Consider the following 16,081-nt stretch of genomic DNA (forward strand, 5'->3'; position numbering starts at 1 on the left):
GGATTATAGGCGACAGCCACCACACTTGGCCATGAACTTTTACTTTCTGATATTCCATGGACTTCCTATGCACTGGGTGGAAAGTTGAGGATGTGTTTATGTGTCAGAGGGATTGACAGACAGGAAGAAGAGTCCCCATGTTCTGAGGAGAGGTCGCCCTGGTACACAGAGCTCAGCAGTAGAGGCGGACTACAACTGCTGTGAGCCTGGCTCTACCTCCTGGCCAGTCCTGCTGGGCTATGGCTTCATAAGCAGCAGCTCCCTCTACTCTGTGACCACCCCTGGGATCAGGGACACAGCACAAAGTGGGATGGACATGTAAGCCTCTCCAGGCATGGTGGTAGCCACTAGAGCTGATTCTAAACCTGTGAACCCAGGACTTTCCTGGCATGATCGTGCACACTAACACCATGTGACGGTTGAAATGTCCTTGTGGTACACTGAAGAATGCCCAGGGCTCCTGGTAAAGACCAGGCCCCACAACTCACAGAAAGTGGTCTGCGATCGCTGACAAAGGCTGATGTGAGCTTCTGCTCTGCACAGCTCCTTAAATGACCCTCAACGTAAAACAGACATGAAAGAGGGCGACGCCACCGCGGCCCTCCTGGGACCCACATGGGAGAATGTAGACAGCAAACACACCTGGACTCCGCTGGAAGGAGACACACCACATTGGCTGATTGCAGAAAAACATCTCAAACCGCCCGTCAGTCTCTGGACATGTTTCTACTCAGTCAAGTACCAGGCTTCACTTACAAAAATGAAGACCCTTGAAGAGGTAAAAAGCCTCTAAATAAATTCAAAGTATAGATTTTCAATTTCTCAAGTCACATTTTCTTAACTGTAAGAGAATCCTAAAAACAGGCACCGCATGGCAGAGGCTGATTCAACGTCACACGTGTTCATCGCGTACCTGGTGCAGTGGGGAATGGGCCTGCAGGAGGAGCGGGAACCCAGGAGGACACGGGTTCTGCCCTTGGAAGCTTTCAGACCAACAGCAGAGAGGATCTGAAGTAAAACAACTCCTCTGAGAGGCCCTGAGGGCTCTGCAGATTTGTTCAAAGGAACGAGAAATCACCATGGTCCTGAGAGGGGGAAGGATTCCTGGAGGAGGTGGCATTCGAGACAGGACTAGAGAGAAGTAGGAAGGTTTTCAGCTGTGGGGAGAGAATAATTTGCAGAGGCCCAAGCTGAACCTAGGGAAAGATCTAGGAAGTTAATTCTGGCTGAAAAGCAGGAGAGAAGGAAAGTAGGAGGGAGGTTCCGGGCGCCGGGTCAAGGAAGAGGGCGTGAGCCTGAAGGTCCAATGAGGATCCTCTGTGTTGTGGAGGAGCCGAGGAGAGAAGTGCCTCCAGCAGAACAGAGCTTTGGGAATCTGGGATGTCGGCTCTCTGCCAGAAATCATCGGATGTCACAGCCAGCCTGACCTTTAGAGTTTATCAAGCCCTAGAGCTTTCCTTTGCAGAAGTGGATGAGAGAGTAGAGAGGATGCCTAACCTGAGACCACACACCAAAGAGTCTTTGCCAGCCCTGGAATGCAGAGCCCCTGCCTGCGAGCCTAGGGGCTTAGTTGGTGACAAGTCTGAAGGGAGGGCCAAGAATGGCCTGGACGCTATAGGCTGTGTGCAGAGCTGAATACTGGAAATGAGGCCGAGCTATCTCAGCACCGAGGGCCAAGACCTGGCTTCTGGGTCAGCATGGCAGGGACTGGAGCAATCCACAATCTTCCAAGCAAATGTGGGACTGCTCGGGTTTGAATTGTGGGTCCAGGACATATCTCAAGGGCCCAGAAGGGTTACTTGCACCATCGTCCCTTTCACCGCTGAAGCTCCACCTTCTGAACTACAGATGTGGTTTATAGTTATAAATGCTTTATTGCACCACCTACCATATCTATGGCTTCAAGGCTCAGATTTTCCCACCATGGGCTTAGTTGAAAGCTGTGTGGTCCAATATGTAGCCTTTACCCACAAGTGGCTATTGAAAGCTAAATGAAAATTAAAAGTCTACAATACAAGAAACTCAGTTTTTAAGTTTCACTGACCATCTTTAAAGTGCTCAATAGCCACATGTGGCCAGTGCTGTGGCATTCTATAGCACACAATAGGACATTCTCATCATCACAGAAAGTTCTATTGGCCAACACCAGCTTATAGCAGGAGCAGACTATGCCCTAGCCTGTGGGCTGAATTCAGCTGCCACCTGTTTTTGTAAATAAAGATGTGCTAGAATGCAGCCATGCCCGTTCATTTCTTGATGCCCATTCATGTTGGCCAGGCTGGTCTTGAACTCCCGACCTCAGGTAATCCACCCGCCTCAGCCTCCCAAAGTGCTGGGATTACAGGCTTGAGCCACCACATTTTCTTTTTGAGATGGAGTCTTGCTCTGTTGGCCAGGCTGGAGTGCAATGGCACAATCTCAGCTTACTGCAACCTCCACCTCCCAGGTTGAGGTGATTCTCCTGCCTCAGCCACCTGAGTAGCTGGGACTACAGGCTTAGGCCATCATGGCCAGCTAATTTTTGTATATTTAGTAAAGATGGGTTTCACATGTTATCCAGGCTGGTCTTGAACTCCTGACCTCAGGCAATCCACCTACCTCAGCCTCCCAAAGTGCTGGCCCATTCATGACTGTACTGTGTATGTCTGCTTTTGTGCTACAATAGCAGAGCTCAGTGGTTATAACAGAGACTGTGTGGCTTACAAAGCCTGAGATATTTACCAAATCTTTTAAAGAAGTTAGCTGACCCTGAGTACAGATTGTGCAAAAGTTACATGAGCATCTTTTCTGTAAAGATGCTCACTGGTATCTCCAAGAGTCAACAGCGGGTCCCAAGCATGTGTCTCCTGGGAGGAGGCAGGGAACGCAGAGCTGTCAGCATCAGTGCTGAGCTTAGCAGGGACACAGGATGGCCGCCCCCAAGCAGTCACCTTGTCTAGGGTGATCAAGCTCAGAAGGAGGGAGTGGCTGCAAGACTACCCAGAAAAGCCACACACCAGAAGGGTCTTACCATTTGCTTGCTTTATTTTATTTTATTTTTCATTTTTCCCGGGTCAATGAGGCAGCGACATTAACAAAAAGTGAGACACACTTTTTTCTTGCATAATTCAATAATCCTTCCCAAACTGATACTCCACAGATCATCCTAAGAGATTTTCATTGCATTTAGCCTAATTTGGAAGATCTGGCATTCCACATATCAAAAATAACTCCCAGACTGATAAAAGGCCAACCCACGAGCACTCAATTCCATGCAGGGGCAATTCTTTGAGCAGAGAGAGGGCTTCAGGTCACCCCGCTTCTGGCTCTTTCCAGTCCTGGCAGGTAAAAGAGGATATCCAGGCTAAATTCTCTGGCACCTCAGGTAGGCTGGCATCTCTGGCTCTCCCTAGCTGGGGAGCTTCCAGAGCTACTGGATCAGCAGGGAGTCTGGGGGTTCTTTATGGACCCACCATTTGTGCAAGAAGCTTCACGCTTGCTGCCCAACAAACTCCTGAATGATCTTGGCCTCCCTCTCCTTTTATGAACACACTCCTTTGTTGAAAAAGACTAAACTCATTCAAGAGGCTCACTGATGTTCACTTGGCAATGACTCTATTGTCAACAGAACACAGAATTTATTTGTAGCAGCTTGGAATGTCCCATGGCCAGAGGGAGTGGATTCTCTTAGGATGCCTGGGAGCATCTCAAATGGTAACATTTGGGACAGCCCAGCTGGGGGAATGCTGCAATTTTAGCTGTGCAAATTGCAAACGCATGTGGAACTCTGCTGTCACGCAAACAGGGGAAGCACCAGAATCCTTCCCTGTGCAGCCAGGAAGCCCTGAACTGACAGGCTCCCCTCTTTTTCTCTCTTTCTCTCTCTCTCTCTCTCTCATTCCCAGGTTGACTTGCTGAATTCTCTCACTCCCATCAGCTTTTCTTTTCTGCTCTGTCCAAGTTATTTGGATAAGTGGGAACAAAGAAAAGAAAATAGCCTCAGACTTCAGCCTTCCCTTTTGGGACCTGCCCCACCATGCACTCTCTCTTCCAGGCACTTCTTGAATTACAGAGGAAACAACAGTGAGTAAGTCCACTATGGAGCTACTACCAGGTTGGTTTAATTTGCATGGGTCCCAGACAAGTCTCAAGGGCTCAGGAGGGTCACCCACGCTGTCGTCTCTTCCGTCCCCGCAGCTTCAGCCGCCTGGCTGGCAGGCTGACGGGCTGCTTCCCAAACTTCTCCATGATCTCTCGGATCCTGGCCATGTTGGTTTTGCTGAGTGTGAAGTCACATCGTGTGGCCCCCATGTCATAGCCAACCATACAGTTCTTGGTGGATGCAGTGAAGCCTTCAGCCTTTGCTGTGACCGCATACTCTCCAGGATTCAGGAGACGCCAGTAATCCCCATCGTTGGCTGTGGAAAGAAAACCAGGGGAGACTCAGAGCAGCTCTTGCTAATGCAGATCCCACCAGCCCTCCTCCAAGACCAGCTCCCTGGGCCAGAGAGAGATTCTCAGGCTGGCAATGTGGAATCCTAGTCCCTGCAGATGCAAATTCTTAAGGCATTTTGGAAGCCAAGATGTTTTCCTCTCTGAAAGCTGCCTTAATGGTTTTGACAGGGAGAGGAGGTATAGGCTCCCCATAGTGTCGATACACAGGAGTAAAGCTGGAGAGCTGATCACTAACGCTCCCTGTTCTGTGGCAATACGAGCCATTCATTGTGAACTTGAACTTCCAAATGGTATGCCCTCGCCACAAAATGCCATCTTAAAAAGCCATCAGTGCAGGGCTCCCTGGCTTCCTTAGCATGGCTGCAAGCACACAGTAACTGTTTTTCAAAGGTGTGAGCTCTTCACTTCCAGGAAGAGAAGGAAAGAACTACACAGGATGAGGCCAGATCACTCAGGAGAGGCCCTGGCCTCTGTACCCCATTCCCAGGCTGGGGCCTGGAGTGACTTGGAGTTGCAGGGGCATCTATACATGGATGCTGCAGGGCAGAGGAGCCTTGAGACCACATGAGACCCGTGCTGGAGCTGAGGTGCTGTCCCTGCCTCCCAGGTAACCACTGGCCGATTACCTCCCAGGCACCTAATGTGACCTGGGTCCATCCTCAGCTCCAGGCTGCATCTCTGTGGCATAGAGACAGGTTTTAGGCTGAAGGTCACTCCTCCCAGAGAGCCTATAGCCTGATGAGAACACTTAGATCCACAGCATATCAGAGACCATGAGACAGAAAAGGAGACACCAGGGACCATCCTGGATAACGGTGGCCGCATGTCAAGGGGCAAGGCTGGAGCTGGCTCACTGAACTGTCCAAGTGACTCCATGATGCAGGCTGCGTGCTTATTCCCTTTTCTACATTAGTAATTTGATGCCAGAGAGGTGTAGTCTCCTACACCAGGTCACACAGCTAGCAATTAGCAGTCTTTCGCTTATGACAATCCGAAGGTCCTGCCCTGTCTGAAGTTTTGGAGCCAAGTAGAGAAAAGGCTGGGTTTGATCAAGTACTAAGTAGGCCTTAGACAAGGTTTGCTTGTCTTAACACGTCTTGAAGTCTTCGAAGGGATGGAAGAAAACTATGTATGTGTGTGCCTGTAAATTGCTGTCTCCCGCATACGCAGATATATTAACCCTTTGAAGCATCATGGTGAAGCTATGCACATTCTACTCCCGATTCATCTGAGACACCCTGTGCAACACAGTGAGCTCCCAGGAGCACAGCATGTGACGAGAAATGAAATGTGGAGGCAGTCGCTGGCCACATGATGGCCACATGTACATCATGAAGGAGCTAAATGGGAAACAGGACTCCATCTTAGAGGCCCAGGTACATGTGCAGGTGGGCGGCTTCTTGGCGTTTCTTGGTGCTGTGCCCTGGGTCTTCCTTTAGTGAAGTGGCAAGGTCTTCAGCTAAATAAAATGCTACTTCATACCTTCTCAGGAGCACACAGAGCAGGCTGAATTATGCAATCAGGTGACTTGAGCCTCACAGCAACATTTGTCTTTGCTTTGGAGATCTCTCCAGGGCTCCCACAGTCCGTGGCAAGCCTGAGGGAGCCACCTCCTTTAAGTGTTCGCCCCGTCCTCCTGTCTTCCCCTGCTGCCAGGCAGCACATCCTTGAGAGTGGAAACGGCCTCCGCTTCCTGCCTCGGCCCTGTGTTAAAGCTACAGGTGCCTGAAGAGCCCATGTTTTCCTCTTCTGCACTCAGCATGCGTGCCGTTTATCCTCCTGTATTAAACACCAAACAGGTCTCACTCAGCTGAACACTGGTTCATCTCAATGCGCTGGAGAGAAGTGAGCCACCAGGAGAGCATGTGGCTTACTGGCCTGAGAAGCAGAGCATATTAGGTCTCAACTATCAAGGGTGCTCAGAAGGGATTAGTTAAGGCTGAGAGCCTGCCCTGCCAACTGCTGTTGTGGGGTCTGGGCATCGAAGGCCCCTGGAAGCAGGACTCCCAGTGGCAGCACCTGACTCAATGACACTTGGAGATTAAACACCCCAGGGAAGGGGCAGCCCAGGTTCTCACCAAGGGAGGTGTTCAGTAAGCTGAGAAGCGAAAGAAACCACAATGAATGGTTATCAGCATAATGGGCTCCGGTTCAAGTTTCTAATAAGAAGCCTTTGTGATTCCCCTTGTCCCCATGAAAGCCAGAAGAAGCCCTCCCTACCCCCTCCCCAATCCACCCTCTGTGCTGTTGCTGGCCTCCTTACACACATCACAGTGCTTACTCCCTAAACCTGCCGTGATCACAGGGTCACATGGCGATGAAATCCAAAGTCCTCGGCTGGTCCGAGCTCATGGGGTCCCAGTCCCTGCCCTCCCCTAGGGCATCTCACACCCCTTTGTTCCAGCCGTGCTGAGTGCCTTGCAGTGCTGTCTCAGGACACACACATCTCACACCTCTGGGTTTTGCATATACTGTTCCCACTACTGTTTCCAACTCCTGTGCCAGGTCAACTTCCTTTCACCCTTTGTAAAGTCAGGCCTTGCAAGATTCCATTTAAATGCCTAGAGTTTGTTTTTAATAATGAAAGCTATTCTTACTAATTTTCAAGAAATTTGTTCTCTCCTTGTGGCCCTGTTAGGTAAGCCCTCAAAGAAAATTCAGATACAACTCATGAATTTTTGAGGAGAAAGAAACAAGCAGGTCCAGACAGTGTTCCTGTGAGCCTGAGGGTTCACCCCACTCAGATAAGGGCTCAGTGCTTACAGCAAAACCCAGCACAGGTCCTGCAGGCCCCTTCCACATTATTGCACCCCGCTGCTCCCAGCAGCCTCACTCCGGCCACACAAGGCTTCCTTTTGTTCCTTCATTCTTGACTCTGAGCCTTTGTAATTACTGTTCCCTCCAATTGGAATGCTGTTCCTTCTAAAGGCCAGCCTGTATATGTCCTGTTAGGGAGGGACCCTTCCTTGGCTTTCCCACCTGTTTATAAATGTCACTGGATTTATTTTTTCCATGGCACTGATCACAGTGTGCAGTGAACTTTTAAATTTTCCTTTCAAATGATTTCTAGGTCTCCTTCACTAGAATATGTACTTTTAGAGGCCATACTTGTTTTGTTCACCGCAGTATTTCTAGTCTGGTGCACAGTGGGGGCTCAATAAGAAAGGTCAAAAGAGTGAATACAACAGTCGGACTGTCTGTAGGTTCACACGGCCAGAATGAAGGGCGCTGGCCCTGTAATCTGGGAGTTTCTACTGCTGAGACACGACCTGCTGATGCCCTCGTCAGCCTGGCAGGGCACGCTCTCCTCATTTCTTGGCTGTTTTCCTCACATCTTCCTTCAGGCTCTCATCTTTTCTGCTTCTGTCTCTAGCCACTGGAACAGTCTGGAATCACTCACACTATGAAAAGCAGGGGATGCAGTGTTGGGCTGCTGTCCGCCTTAGAGGTCAAGTCTGTGTACAGGGTGAGCCTGCTAGGGAGCCGCAGTGGAAGTCAACACATAGTGGGCATCCTGGGCATTCATGAGCAGAAAGGGAAACTCAGGCCCACAGATGTCCACAGACAAGTAGGTCAAGTCAGTACCCACCAAGCAAAGGAAAGGCATGTGGAACAGTGAGCAGGTGTCCGGCCAACATACTGACATGCATCTAACTAAGAGCATTCCTACCAGCTTCCCTCCCTGTGGAATTACATTTAATACCTCTGTTTATTTTATGCAAAATCCATCCCGAAATAAAACTTGTCACATCACGTAAACCTCAGACAGAAATCAAAGCAAATTCAGAGCTTTTCTTGAAGAAACCAAAAGATTCTGAAACAAAGTAAAGAGCCATGTGTAAAGTATGGCGTTTATCTGTCATGAGAGTACACTGGGAAATTATTTATAGAGGGGAAATCAAGGGAGGGAGATGCATTTCCCATTAGCTCATCAGAACTGTCTCCTTGACTGCAGAGGTTTCAAACTCAGCACCCATTAGACAAAATATTCTACCTTGGCTTACGGGGCCCCAGGGCCTTTTTATCTCCCACTCAGTTCAAAACCCTCACGTTTTCTCACATTGCAACCAAAGCACTAAATAGTCCAAGGAATGTGCTAGGCTCCTTTAGAATTGTCATTTCAGGCCCAGCGTGGTGGCTCACGCCTGTAATCCCAGAACTTTGAGAGGCTGAGGCGGGCTGATCATGAGGTCAGGAGTTCAAGACCAGCCAGGCCATCATGGTGAAACCCCATCTCTACTAAAAATGCAAAAATTGGCCGAGCATGGTGGTGGGCTCCTGTGTTCCCAGCTACTTGGGAGGCTGAGGCAGGAGGGTTGCTTGAACCCGGGAGGCGGAGGTTGCAGTGAGCCAAGACCATGCCATTGCACTCCAGCCTGGGTGACAGAGCGAGACTTCATCTCAAAAAAACAAACAACAACAAAAATTGTCATTTCAAAGGAGCTTCATTTGTGTGTAATGTTTAAAATACAAATCCTGGGCCAGGCACGGTGGCTCAAGCCTGTAATCCCAGCACTTTGGGAGGCCGAGGCGGGTGGATCACGAGGTCAAGAGATCGAGACCATCCTGGTCAACATGGTGAAACCCCGTCTCTACTAAAAATACAAAAAATTAGCTGAGCGTGGTGGCGCGTGCCTGTAATCCCGGCTACTCGGGAGGCTGAGGCAGGAGAATTGCCTGAACCCAGGAGGTGGAGGTTGCGGTGAGCCGAGATCACACCAGCCTGGGTAACAAGAGCGAAACTCCATCTCAAAAAAAAAAACAAAAAAATGAGCACCAATGAGGGGCTACTGTGTACAAAATTCAGTGGTATTCAGTGTGAAACCTCATGGTTCATGGCTATAAGGTCAGGGACAAATGGTAGAAATGGTCAGAAAATATTATTGGGTGAAGAAATCAGTAACCAGGTGGGCAAAATGCAATTTATGGCATTACACAGCAATCTACTCTTTTGTGGCACTTCAGACACATTTTATCCATTTAAATTATTGGCCTTTTATGCCAGGCCTACTGCTAGGGAGCCTGGCAATGAAGGGTTCATGGGCCAGGTCTGAACCCCAGCCTCACCTCACCCTAATGTCACCAAGTCTGCTTCCCGGCAGGTGGAATGGGATCTTTTGTTGGCACAACAGGATCATGGGAACAGTGTTCAGAGAAGGGGCCTCTCCTCCCTGTTCCAGAGAAATGGCATGGAAATAAAGGAAGGAGCACCAGATTTGAAGTCTCCAGTGCTTGGCTCAAATCATAGCTCCGCCACTCACTGCGTAATGCTGGAACATCGTGTACTGTCCATCCGCCCATTCATCAACAAGTATTTATAGAGCATCCACTGCTCGGAAGTGGCCAGGCAGGGTGCTCATAATACACTGAGGAACAAACCAACAAGTCAGTCAGGGGCTCCTGACCTTGTGGGGGCTAAGAGGCAGAAACAACGAGCATAGCACCCACGAGCCTACTACGTGGTATGTTAGGAGGGAGATGTGCCATGGGAAAGGGACAAAGTTGGAGCAAGTAAGAGGGATCAGCAGGGCAGCGAGGAGGTGTGCCATGCTCATGGGGGTCATGATTGGCTGCACTGAGATGGTGACGTCTGAACAAAGACCTGAAAGGGAAGAGACAGGAACCCAGGGACACCCACAGGGAAGAAGGTTCAAGTGGGCAGAGGCACCGCAGTGATGACCCCCTGTGTGGCTGTCAGTCCACAAGGAGCAATGAGGAGCCAGATCGTGGGACCATCAGCCCTGTTTGCCTAGGACAGGGGTGGGGAGTGGGACACAGCATTTTCAGTTTTAAGTGGGGCATCCCAGGTGATGACAGCCCTGTGGCACAAAAGGAAAACCTGGACTTGTCAAGCACCTTTGTTTTCATATCACTTTGTAACCAGCAAAGAACAGGGCAGAGTCCTCCGGGACCCTGAGGGGTACCTGCAGGGCATCTTCCAGCCCACCGGGGGGTCAGAGACCTGAAGCCAAACCCCACTCACCCCTTTAACCATCAGCAGGTCACTACCCTCCTTCAGCTTCTGTTTTTCACCTGAATAAGTGGGAGAGAATGGCCTGTCTCCCTCAAAACAATTAACTGAAAACAACGGCAAGAAAGCACGCACGCGAATTCTGAGAACAGATTGTGTGGGGAACAGCGCCTTGTTCCTGCCGTTGCTGAGTGATCTAGGGCAGCCTTCTGCTGTCCTGACGTGGTGTGGCCACTTCGTACGTGCATTTGAAAATGGGAGATTGTTTTGGCATTTTAGGAACTGGAAACTGAATTTGGTTTATAAAACCCTGAGTCTTACAATTTCTTTTCTTCTATAGCAAAGAGAATTGGAATAACATGTCAGCACTGCCTTTTAGAGATCATCCTCTGACCCTCAGATTATCCAAGTTCCTAGAATTGTCTACCCTCTATTCAAAAAGGAGTCACATGTGCTAGCCCTGACTAGTTAACATCACCAGACATTCGTCCCTTCCAGTGAGTGGAAGCTGGGTCTCCCTGTTGCATTTCCTCTTCTAATGACAGCATCAAGAAAAATACATCTTATGTGAGGAATGACGCAGTTAATACAAGAAAGCCTTTAACAGAGTTTATTGTTACTGTTATTCTTATCCTGCCCTTCACATTACAGCATTACAGACACTTGAGTCTTCCTAAGACATGCTCAGTGATTTCCTGTGCTTTAATGGAAAAATTGCATCTTCTCTGGAGGGGCACTTCAGGCCAGTCCAACCCATCCCTCTAGCTGTCCTCTCACCACTGGCGCATTCGAACTCTCCACCCCTGCACAAGCTGCCCAGCCTACACCTCCTCCCTCTTGGGCACAGCCTAGCTCCCTCCCTCCCTGCAACCTCTGCGCTCATGGGCACAAGGGCACAGGCCACATTTCATCTGATCTGAGAGCTAAGTTGCCTGCAGATGTAACAACTCTGTAGAGACAGAGCTGCCTCCTCGACTCCTTAGAAACTTCCACGGCACCTGGAGGTCGGCTGGCTGGCCCATGACCATCCTGTGAAAGGCACAGAGAGCAACCAGGAAGCATAGGCTGAAAACCTCCCTTTCAAGGGACTCTTGGAAAGTGGGAAATTTAGAGGAAGGAGACTCTAATTTGGCTCTGAGTAAGACATTTCTGGCAGACATTTCATGATTGTAACCCAAGTAAAACACCTCAAAAAATGGATATTTCTTACCAAGAGGCAGTCTGTACACATCTGCTGTTACCTGTTCGGACGTCATGGTTAACGCCTTCTACGGAGATAATGGCATTTGGGATTCCTTTTCCGTGTGAATCTCTCACCAAGCCTTTGATGCCACGATGAACCTGCTCAGTGAACATGAGACACAGGGTGAGGCCACCGACCAGCTCTGGGCGCCAGTGGCACAACGGAGAGTGGGCTGTCCACTCGCCATCGGCCCGTTCCCACCAAGAACTCATGTGGCACCACATCTCAAAGCCAAAAAGCAGGTTCATTGCTTGCTGCATTGCAGGGTTCAGTTAACAAGAGCCAGGTGTTGGTGTAAGAAAAGTGAACTTATTTCTGAAGCTAGCCTTGGGGAAGCGTCCTGCTTTAAAATCTGCCACTTCTCCTTTGGTGCAAAAAGCAGATTTTTGCCCCTTTTATGGGGGAGTGGGTTACTGAGCAAGGCCAAGGGTCTCCCTGCTAGCCTGGTGTCTTATCTACCAGACAGCTGAGTTGGCACCTTCCTGGGTAGAAAAAATTTGTAAAAGTGGCCAACAGGCAAGCTTTCGGAGGCCAGCCCCTGGAGGTGGGCGGTCTGCCTTGGAGCACAGATGAGCTTGCCCTGCAGGGAATGTCTGCTGAGGGGGAAGTGACAGGTTATTTTGCATTTCAAAAAGGGCTAAGTGGGAAGAAGGGGAAAGGAGAAAGGAGAAAAGAAGAGGGAAAAAAAACAAATTCTCTTTTAGAAAAAATAGGAGTCCTCGGGTTACCGGCTGGCCTGGGTCTGTGTGGATTTGGAATGTGAATTTCTGCATTTCTTTTGGGTTCTTGCATCAGAAGATCTTCCATTAGAATTGCCAGAGGCTGAAAAAATATTCGAATCTGAGATGGTTCACAGAAACACATTTACTAAAAACTGAAATTTAATTTTTATAGGCATATTTATTTTGACTTTCTTGGAAGTGCTGACTTAAAAATCAGAGGAGAAAGAAAATCAAAGAAACCTCCCTATAAGATGACAACTTCATGCACAGACCCTTCTGATGACTTAGTTGTGTCATGTGATGCACTGAACCTTATATCTCAGTTTCCCCACCTGTAGAATGATGTGCCAGTCCAAGGTGACATTCCATCATTGCCAATGACTTTCTACGTATTATTGGGACTGGGCATTTTATCCACAGAAGGTCCTTCGGCTAAATGGCATAATTACTTAAGACTGATAGGTTGTTACAGTCAAGACCTTCTCTTTACATAGATGCAAAAGAAACAGAGCCTTCCCTTACAAAATTCCAGGGTGGGGACAGGAATTCCTTGGGTGAGGATTTCCCTAAGAAGAAAAAATAGACTCACACCCTTCTGTGTCAGGGAAGCTCACTGGAGGCTGAGTCTCCCAAATCCCTCATGAGACAGACTCAGATGCTAAATCCTGGTACCAACCTCTGCCCCCTGTGCAGAAGTGCAGCCAAAGGTGCCAGCCCAAGCCATTGGCCGAATGCACCTTCTGACTTCTGTATACAACCCCATGGAAGGGGAAGCTAGTGTCCAGCCCCAGGGTCTTACTTCCTAATGGACAGAAGTTAAGGTAGAGTCAGAATTAACACTTAGAAAGAGCAGGAGCCCCGAGGCTCAGCGCTGGTTTCCCTTTGTTCCGTTGGTTTCCAGTTAGACTGTTCTTTAGTGCAGCATGGATATTGCTTGCTTAGTTGCAGAACTAGAACCAGTTAATTCACTAAGGCTGCAAGATGGATGTGTCCTTGAGAGCCTATGGCAGCGAGGTGTTCAAGGTTCCCAGCTCGGCAGCTGAACCCAGCGGCACTTCTTAAAGCTGCTCCCAACTCATTCACCCCTGTCACCTGCAACAGTGACTCCGAAGGCCTGGGAGGGTATTAGGGATGCAATTGTGTCCCCACCCTACCCTGGCCCCCAGATTCGTATGTTGAAGCCCTAACCCCAGAATCTCAGAATGTGACTATTTAGAGATGGGGCCTACAAAGAGGTAATTAACTGAAAATGAGGCTGTTAAGGAGGCATCCTCCTAAGAAGAGGAAATTTGGACTCATACATGGAGGCATACACACAGAGGGATGACCACCGCCTGAAGAGGTGGTGAGATGGCAGCCGAGGAGACAAGCCTCTGAGGACACCAACCCTGAGGGAGGCTCGGTTTCAGACTTACGGCCTCAGGAGCTGCAAGAGAATCAACATCTGCCTGTAAACCATTTTAGTCTGTGGTGTTTTGTGATGGCAGCTGGAGCAGACTGAAGCAAGGGACCAGGGCACATTGACTCAAACACATTAGAACCTGTTCCCTGCAGAGCAGCATTGGAGAACTCAGAAACCAGTGCCACTTGCTCCAGGCCAGTAGGGGCATTGGTCATTGGTTTAGAGCCCTTTTTTCTGAAGTCCACTCAAGTGTCAACACACAGTGGCTCCTCATAGCACTGTGGCCGGCCCAGGTCTGAAGCATTAATTCCATCCCATGCTTTTAGTCACCTCGGTGGCCTCATGCCCCAGCGAGTCTCCCTCACCCCAGACACATGCCCACAATATACCTGCTCCATGAACACGATGAGAGATTCCCGGTTATTCTCCCACTCCTCGGGCAGCTGGCTCTCGTGTGGGTATTTGTCACAGCCCACATAGATGGACAGTTCGAAGCAGTTTGTGTGAAGGTAGCTGAAATCGTTCAGACCTGCCAAGCCAACCGGACAACACTTTAACTGAACAATACTCAATGGCACTGGGGAATGGGGTACAGGGGACAGCAGGGATGTTGAAGAACATTCATAAGGCCTTGTTTAAGCAGGGAGGTATCAGGTATCTACTATAGACAAAAATGTGCATTAGAGCAAATGTGTGTGCATTAGAGAAGATGGAGTTGGAACCGTTTGTGGTGAGGACAGATACACGGAAGGGTATCTTTGACAAAAGAAGAAATGAAATGAGTGCTTTTTAGATAAAATATTTTATTAAAGTAAAAAAGTTTAACGCTCCACTTTTGGAGTAAAGCTATCATTCATGAACACGACAGGTTTTAAGTGTTTGGTTAAGTTCGTCTCTACAGTTATGCTGTCTCAGCTATAGCACTAGGAGAGTCTTCTATTTTGATTCCAAAAATCACAAAATAGTAAATATTACTGTTTGCTGAGTGCCTCCCATAAGCCAGGATCTGTCCTAAGCACTCTGCAGCCATTAGGTCACTTAATTTTCACCCCAAACCTAGCAGAGGTAGGCAGCACAGCACAATGTTACAAATGAGAAAACTGAGGTTGAGAATGGGAAGAATCGTACACAAGATCATGTATGTGTCCAGAAAGGGCCAGAGTGGAGGTTTGGGCCCACGTCTGCATGTCCTTGCTCATGGCTCTGAACAGACTTGTAGGCAGACCCACTCTCCCAGTAAGCCTGAAAGCAGACAAGCCTTCTGCCTCCTGGCATGACTACAGCAGGATAGGATGCCCCAGCCTGACATGTAGCTGGCGTCTGGACTCATTTCCTAGGGCCACCGTTATAATACAAATTACCCCCAAATGACTGGCTGAAAGCAACAGAAATTTACCAGAAGTCTGAAATCAAGGTGTTTGTGGTCTCTTCAAAGCCTCTAAGGGAGGGATGGGACTTCCTTTCTTCTTGCAGCTTCTGGGGTCCCCAGGTGCTCCTCATCTTGAGGCCACACCACTCAGCTCTCTGCCCCCACCTTCATATGGCTTCTCCTCTTCTTCTGTCTTTCTTCTGTCCCTTACAAGGACACTTCCCACTGAGCTTAAGGCCCATCCAGGTAACACAGGGTGACCCCATCTGGAGACCCTGAATATAATTAGACTTGCCAAGATTCGTTTTCCAAATAAGCTAACATTGCCAGGTGTGGGGTTTTAGAAAGCAGACATTATCTTTTGCGGAGGCCACCATTCCGTCCACTATACTATCCAACATTTGTGAAATAAATAAATGAGTGTTTGATGGCATCAAGTACCAGCGACTTCCTTCCCAGCATTTCTGCGTTTGAACAGGATGATGATTAACAAGCTGTGCTCTGCACAACTCACCCAGCCGAAGGGCCCTCTGATCAGCCCTCTCCGGGTTCTAGGGTCAGGGTCACAGAAAGCAGGAGTGCTGTGTTCCTCAGACAACTTTGCTTCCTTCTCCTTAATGCACGAGAAGGAACCCTCTCCTGCAATGTTCACTATCAAAACCATGCCTTTGGGGTGTCAAGAGCAACTCTATCAATCTGCTGCCTTGTCAGTGAAGTCAGAAGCAAAATGGCATCAAGTATACAGATTCTACCCAACTCCAGATTCACACCACTCACATGTCATCAGCAATGGGCCTCTGATCGTGCCTGTGATGAAACACCATGAGCATGTTTGCAGTGAGGGCAGTGGAATAAAAAGGGTGGGACGGAGCCAAGTCAAATGGAAAATCCTCTACGCGGCGCCTGGTCTCATTGAAGGAGGTTGGTCAAAGTTCCTTCG

At 49.0% G+C, this 16,081-nt stretch overlaps 1 protein-coding gene across 2 annotated transcripts in view; it reads right to left on the reverse strand.

Moving 5' to 3' along the window:
• Positions 1 to 3,009: 3,009 nt before the first annotated feature.
• CPXM2 (carboxypeptidase X, M14 family member 2) overlaps positions 3,010 to 16,081 on the reverse strand; it is a 254,732-nt gene continuing 241,660 nt past the window's right edge. For both annotated transcript variants that reach the window (XM_078344084.1, XM_035269392.3), the window contains exons 12-14: positions 14,162 to 14,301; positions 11,647 to 11,746; positions 3,010 to 4,397 (exon numbers count right to left, since the gene is read on the reverse strand). In XM_078344084.1, the coding sequence (XP_078200210.1) occupies positions 4,144 to 4,397; positions 11,647 to 11,746; positions 14,162 to 14,301 (494 nt within the window). In that variant the 3' untranslated portion in view covers positions 3,010 to 4,143. The remainder of the gene's footprint in view (positions 4,398 to 11,646; positions 11,747 to 14,161; positions 14,302 to 16,081) is intronic.

The sequence above is a fragment of the Callithrix jacchus genome, chromosome 12 (genome assembly GCF_049354715.1).
Source record: "Callithrix jacchus isolate 240 chromosome 12, calJac240_pri, whole genome shotgun sequence".
NCBI classification, from domain to species: Eukaryota; Metazoa; Chordata; class Mammalia; order Primates; family Cebidae; genus Callithrix; species Callithrix jacchus.